Source organism: Clupea harengus, chromosome 5 (assembly GCF_900700415.2).
Source record: "Clupea harengus chromosome 5, Ch_v2.0.2, whole genome shotgun sequence".
NCBI lineage: Eukaryota > Metazoa > Chordata > Actinopteri > Clupeiformes > Clupeidae > Clupea > Clupea harengus.
In genome coordinates this window covers 13,501,705-13,509,204 of record NC_045156.1, presented here as the reverse complement: position 1 = coordinate 13,509,204, position 7,500 = coordinate 13,501,705, and the positions used below count along the sequence as shown (strand labels likewise).

At 46.9% G+C, this 7,500-nt stretch overlaps 1 protein-coding gene across 1 annotated transcript in view; it reads right to left on the bottom strand.

Moving 5' to 3' along the window:
* nav1b (neuron navigator 1b) overlaps positions 1-7,293 on the bottom strand; it is a 62,855-nt gene extending 55,562 nt beyond the window's left edge. The window contains exon 1 of the mRNA XM_042707823.1: positions 7,097-7,293. Within this exon, the coding sequence (XP_042563757.1) occupies positions 7,097-7,179 (83 nt within the window). The 5' untranslated portion in view covers positions 7,180-7,293. The remainder of the gene's footprint in view (positions 1-7,096) is intronic.
* Positions 7,294-7,500: the final 207 nt, after the last annotated feature.

The following is a 7,500-nucleotide window of genomic DNA, read 5'->3' as shown; positions in this document are numbered from 1 at the left end:
TCCAGTCCGGTCCTGCTGCATTCTCAGGATCTCCAGACGCTGCCGTAAGCGCGTGTGCCACAGCAGGATGTCACAGTCAGGCCAGCCATTGACGCTGTGCACAGACACGGACACAGACACAGACACAGTCAGGCCAGCCACTGACGCTGTGCACAGACACGGACACAGACACAGTCCAGTCCAGTCCGGTCCTGCTGCATTCTCAGGATCTCCAGACGCTGCCGTAAGCGCGTGTGCCACAGCAGGATGTCACAGTCAGGCCAGCCATTGACGCTGTGCACAGACACGGACACAGACACAGACACAGTCAGGCCAGTCACTGGCGCTGTGCACAGACACGGACACAGACACAGACACAGTCAGGCCAGTCACTGGCGCTGTGCACAGACACAGACACGACACAGTCAGGCCAGTCACTGATGCTGTGCACAGACACTGACACAGACACGACACAGTCAGGCCAGTCACTGATGCTGTGCACAGACACTGACACAGACACGACACAGTCAGGCCAGTCACTGGCGCTGTGCACAGACACAGACACGACACAGTCAGGCCAGTCACTGGCGCTGTGCACAGACACAGACACGACACAGTCAGGACAGTCACTGGCGCTGTGCACAGACACAGACACAGACACGACACAGTCAGGACAGTCACTGGCGCTGTGCACAGACACAGACACGACACAGTCAGGCCAGTCACTGGCGCTGTGCACAGACACACGGACACGACCTGCAGTGGAGAGGAACCTCGGCTGGACCCAAAATACAGCAGCTGCAGCATCCTGTTCAAACATAAATCTGATGTTCCCAGACATAATACCAGATAATCCCAATACCAATTTGACTCCTGCACACAAAAGGAAGGGTGGACACAATAACATCTTATGTTTATAGAATTCCACCTTAAACACTGAAGACCTCTGCAGTAATCTGATGAGCTGTGCAGTATTGTGTTTCCTATGTGTGTGTGCGGACCGTGGTCATGTCGCTGCTCTTGTACTTGGCAGCAGCAGCCAGTAATCAGCTCTGTGCGCAAACACTGACAATCACACAGAGCACTGGAGCAGAACACACTACCAACATTCACTCTCTTTCTCTAGCTCTCTCTCTCTTTCTCTATCTTTTTCAATATCTTTCTCTGCCTCTCTTTCTCTAGCTCTCTCTATTTCAATATCTTTCTCTGTCTCTCTTTCTCTAGCTCCCTCTCTCTTTCACTCTCTTTCTCTATCTCTCTCTTTTACTGTTTCTCTGACACTCATTCTTTCTCACTTTCCCTCTCTCCCTCTTTCTTTTCTCACTCTCTCCCTGTTTGTCTCTCTGTCTTTCTTCTCTCTCTATCTCTCTCTTCTCTTTCTCTCTGTCTTTCTTCTCTCTCTATCTCTCTCTTCTCTTTCTCTCTGTCTTTCTTCTCTCTCTATCTCTCTCTTCTCTCTCTCTTCTCCTTCTCTCTCTCTTCTCTTTCTCTCTCTCTCTCTTCTTCTATGTTCTATTCCGTGGCGCTGAGCTGAAATTACCCTGTGGTTGCTATCCTCGGCACACGGCCCCAGACATGGGAAAGCGAGCGGCTCTTGCCAAATCCTGCCGGGCTAAAACGGCTCACTGACGCTCGCAGAGGACAAGTTAAGGAGCGGGGCCATTACGCTAATCACAGGTTAGCGAGCGGCCCCAAACGAGCGTGGGGACCAGTCTGAAAGCCGCAGCCTCTGAACGGGCCCTCCACGAGGACAAAGGAATCTCTCATCGATTTTTGCGCTGGCTTCATGCCGCTGTGAGAGGCTTGACGACGCTTTGAATCCAAATGCGCTGAAGGCTACGCGTCAGCATGTCATTGATGAGGACTACAGAGGATCTCAACGCCGCTCCGCTGACTGTAAGCCACAGCGGGACGCGTCTCTTCTGTCGTTTGCCTCACAAATCCCCAAAGCACTTGACAAATAACAGCCTTTAGTGTGTGCTGGGCAGGGATGTTGTGAACAGGGAGGAATTTGCCTGGAGCTTTTGCTAGTAGAATTAGGTTTGCATCCAGAATAATCCAGTGAGGTTGCGGCTCTGAAACCTTGTATTGTTATCCTACTCCGGGATGCTACAGACACACCCACTGTAGAGGGCTAGCAAAACATTAGCATTTCAGACAGAGGCAAAGGGCTAAGTGGTTTCAGCGCTACATGCACACACACACACACACACACACACACACACACAATAAATTGGCACAATAACTACATCCACTGTAAAATCACTGAAATAAACACCACATCAATTCACACACACCAAAAGACAAAAGATAATCAAGACATGGAATTCTAGTATTGCACAGACTAAGAGAGAAGGTAGTCGACTTTGGCACTGACCACGTCTCTGAACTTGAATCTGAACTTGACCTCTGCAACGAAACGTCAACATGTGGCACACACATGTACACTCCCTCTCACTCCCACGATGCACTTTGGTGAGTAACTGACCAACCGCAGCGGCAGACCTGGCTGAAGCAACTTTTCCTGTTCGACGTGAGAAAACACAGGTGCCGCTCTCACACCAGTACAGCAGCCAGCCCAGACCACACATCTCAAACAGGAAGTTGTGCTAATGCACCCTCACGGACCATCCCAAAAAGGCATCGCCATTATTCACGCTCCCAGCGTCGGCAGATTCACCGAGCTCAGAGTGCGTAGGCTGGGCCGCCTCATACCACTGGGGCGCTCTGTCCATGGGAGGAATCTGGATGATAATTGTGGATGCATTCTGCGGTGGAATGGGCCATTAGATCTGGCTGCTCTCTGGGGGACCCGGGGGCAGTCTGCGTGACTCTCTCTGAGGGGCAATGGTGCACCACATCAGCCCCCGCTCTGGGTGAAGATCCCCCCAAATCCACACGGAGCGAGGGCTCTGTGACCACAGCCAAATCCAGAGGAATCCAGCAAATCCAGCACCCGACAGACAGACCACAGCAGAGATCAGCACACCAGTCAGAACACTGGAGACCAGCAAAAGCATGGGAGGATATTTTTATGAAAACTGGCTGATGTGGAGTGTTTGGTCTGTGAGAGATAAGATTTCTTAATTTAATTCAATCCAATACAGTTCAATTGTGTTTATTTATATAGCAGTATTAGCAATGAGCACAGTGTGTGTGTGCGTGTGTGTGTGTGTGTGTGTTTGTGTGTGTGTGTCAATGAGCACATTCTCGAGGCGCTTCACAGAGCCCGAGTCCCTGGAGGGAGTACAAAGGAGACAGTGGCAGAAATATATCTCTGAGCAGAAACCACCTCAAAAGAGGGGAACCATATATCTCATGCCAGCCCAGGGAGAGAAAAGAAAGAGAAGAGAAATATGAAGAATAGGAAAAAGGGGTGAAAGAAGTGTGTCTGTGTGTGTGTGTGTGTGTGTGTGTGTGTGTCTGTGTGTCTGTGTGTCTGTGTGTCTGTGTGTCTGTGTGTCTGTGTGTCTGTGTGTCTGTGTGTCTGTGTGTCTGTGTGTCTGTGTGTCTGTGTGTCTGTGTGTCTGTGTGTCTGTTTGTCTGTGTGTCTGTGTGTCTGTGAGACTTGCACTGCGACTTTCTCAGGCCTCAGGTAGGTCGTCATCATTCTGAGCCGAGGAGTTCTGGATCATTCTAATGAGTGTGTCAGAAGAAAAAAAAAACAGCCAAAGACTGAAAAACCACCAAATGAGCCTCCAATTACTGCGTAAATGAGGCCTTGTGCTGTAACACCAAGCATTTTGTGTTCTGCTCACACTGAACTGAACGAGCTGTGGTGGAATTAATGCAACGACGACGAGCTGAAACTTCATCCTCCTGGCTCCAAAGAGTCTGGTGTTTTCGAGGAAGACCCACCTTCCTCTAGAAAAACACCACAGCCTGTGGTCAAGGTGGAGCCCCCAGTGGTGGAGGAGAGGAGTGTTTTGAGCTAACTGCTCCTCTGGCGAGGCTAACATGGACAACAGGGGATAAGGGACATAATGGCTAACACAGCGAATGGGGACCTTGGGAACTACATACGACTGCTAACACAGAGAATGGGGACCTGGGGAACTACATATGACTGCTAACACAGAGAATGGGGACCTGGTGACTGTGAATATGACTGTTGGCCGTAGTGAGGGTTGGCTTCAGACGCGGCCCACAGAGGGGACCCACAGAGGTGGAGGGGAGGGGGTAGGCGGCCCCCTGACTGTAAAAGCTCTTGCTCAGGGTGAAAATTAGACTCGTGTTGTGCATGGCGCCGAGCCAAGGTTCAGCACCATGATTTATGCTCCAGAGCTATTCTTTGAGAAAACTGAGGGAGAGAGAGAGAGGAAGAGAGAGGGAGAGAGTGGAAGAGAGAGGGAGAAAGAGGGAGAGGGAGAGAGAGAAAGGGGGGAGGTGTTTGTTTTGGTTTGAAAGATTATGGAGGGGAGGCAGTCGACGGTGAAAAGCCTGCTCCTCCCTGGCGGGGCCCGAAACTGAGTCATGTGTGTCTGATCACGTCTCCCAGTGCAGCCGACGAGCTACAAACAGAATCACTTTCACTGGGGCTCAAACATGACCAGCAGCTTCTAACGCTACACCTGAGAGGCCAACAATAATACACATGATACAGTAGGACTCCATTAAGATAAACACACAGAAGTCCCCATCACTGTGAGTCACACAAACACACACACACACACACACACACACACACACACACACACACACACACACACACACACACACACACACTCACACACAGTCACTCTCCGAAAGCCACCCACACACATACACACTCACTCACACTAGGTGTTTCATTGTAAGTGTCGTGGGGATCCATTCTTTAGCAACATCTGGACATGTCACCCAGTAAAATAGAGGACTTCCTTACTAGGCAGGCAAACAAGCTCTCTTGGGATTTAACAGGACTCCATTAACAGCTCCTTGACTTCTCCCTAAGCTTGACTCAGTAGACTGAGGACCAAGGACCAAAGGGGCCACCTGCTTTCCATTCCTCCCATTAAAAAAGGGCCCATTAGAAAGAAAGTTTCCTGTGACTGATAGCAGCTGAGGAGAGATTTGTAAGGCTGTTGAGTAGCAGTCAAGAGCCTAAGCACACTTTGATTCCCACCAACGAGCACATCAGAGGCTCCGTGTTGCCCCAAAGACACAGCGTCACACTGGCGGCCGATACCAGAAGCTTGTGAAGTTTCCTTCTCGTGAAGGAGGCAGGCTGACATGAGGATCAAAGCAGGGTTTCTGACTACATATGTTTAACTGGTCAGACGTTTCCTCTGGTGTTAAACATGATATGGCATCCATCAGTGTGCCTCTTGCTCCCGGGGTGGGGGGGGGGGGGGGGGGCAGTTCAGTGTGCCTCTTGCACCCCAGGGGGCAGTTTTATGGTTACTCATGCACTGAGGTGCTTAACCCAAACACAATGGAGCAAGGAAACCTCAAGAAGACATTACAGTTTTTTCCCAATCATTTTAACTCTTGTATCAATACCATGAACACTTTTCCCAAACACTTAACACAGTGGGCTTTACAGACACACACCTCGGCATATCAGTTAACCTTTGGTGCAAAATGCACTACAACCACCAAAACACAACTCATGCTGCCGTAACTTTAGCACATGTTCTCTCTCAGAGTACAATGACCTAAAAAACACTAACAACTTGAAGCATTGCCAATTGCATATATAAAATGTTGCTGTGTCCTCCAGTTTGGCATAGATTACTGTAGTGTTGCATTGAAAAAAGAGAAAAAACACACACAGACAAACACTTCTTTGGACTACAGTAATAAAGTTTGTAATATTAGAGTAAACAAATAATTCTAAAATGCTGCACTATGTTTCATTACAGGCATACTGTATGCTAAAATTTCACGTGTTACTGCACTATATAGGCTAACTACATTACAACAAAAAGGCATGAATATGCTACCTATTTACTGCAGTATTTCCAATGCAGTAAATTACATACAGTACATCAACACAAGATACAGTCTACCAAAGTACTGTAATACCATTAGAGGTCTGCTGTAGCCCTAATGCTGATCCGTTTTGTCCTCTGCATTTGGTGTCAAACTTTTACATGTTTGAACTTCACATTTACGGTAACATTCTCCTCTGCATTGCATCTTGGAAATATGTCAATCCAAGCTAAGTATCTGAAGACAGTGTTCATATGTCGGTTTGCCTCTCACAATAGATGTCACAATTGAGTGTGGTACATTTACTGTAATTGCATTCTTCAATCACTGTCTTTCACTGATAGCCTATGACTTACATATAGAGCAGTACTGTAATAGTGGAAACAACTCTTCAGGAACAGTAACATCTATGTTTGCCTTCTGTAGAGATAGTAAGAAGTCTGCAAGCCAACATTTTTTTTATATGTAATCTAAATAAACTTTCTGCTAAAATAAGAATACTTTTTATTATTCAAGCATATAACTTAATTTTTCTCTTCAAATACAGCATCTCTCCATCTACAGTGATCTAAATTACTGTAAGTTAGGTTTTGAACTGAAAGTTAACTGTTTTGAACAGAGTATCTAAACATCGGCAAAAAATGCTGTAGTTGCACAGCGTTTTGCTGGTAGTGAACATCGACTGAGACCGGTATCCATGAATTTTGGAAGAAGGTGTCATTGACTGCATTTGTATCTAAGCATAGGGGCAAGTATCCACAGTTTGGCTCACATGGTCTACTGGTATGCTCGATGTGTTAAGTGTTTTGGGAATGTGTACATGGTATTGATACAAGAGTTAAAATGATTGGAAAAAACTGTAAGGGATCAGCACATAGGCTATCATTGAGAGTACTGTAAGTCAGTTCTACTGCCTTCATACATACTGTTGGTGCTTACTGACTAGAGTCCATGCATGTCTACCATACCAAACCATACATGTCGAAAATTATAAAGACACCAACATTACATTTGCCACTTGAGCTATATTTTTCTTTTCGTTTTTTCCCCCTGTCTTTCTCGTTCAATGGAATGGCTTAATTCATTGTGGCGCGTCATTCTTCCGTTTGAATGAATAGTTTTAAGACACAATATTTAGTTGAAGATGACAGAATGCAAGTATATTATCAATACATACACGTCCCATAAAACTACACCAACTCACCTGGGAATGAACTGTATTGTCCTATTCACTCGCTGATTTAATATCAGCGATTGCGCTTTTCCGGGTACACAGCGTCCGCTCATCGTGATATTGGTCAAACCATGAGGACTCTTCAAAGCTTCTCACTTCACGGAAAGTTCGTCTGATGCGCCAATTCAAACACAAATCACCGAAGTAGGGAAAACTCCTCAGCCTTTCTCCGGAGGTACGGGATGGGCAACACCCCCTCGTGTCAGACTATCATTTCCCTCTCGTAATGTTACACAGCTGTAGCTGACATGCAACTGAGAAAAAACAGCCAAATATCCACGAGAAGAATTTGCAGATAGCAAGATAAATTTAGCGAGATAAAACTAAATTAATTTGTCAGCTGAACACCAGGAAATCCTTGGAAATATTAAAAA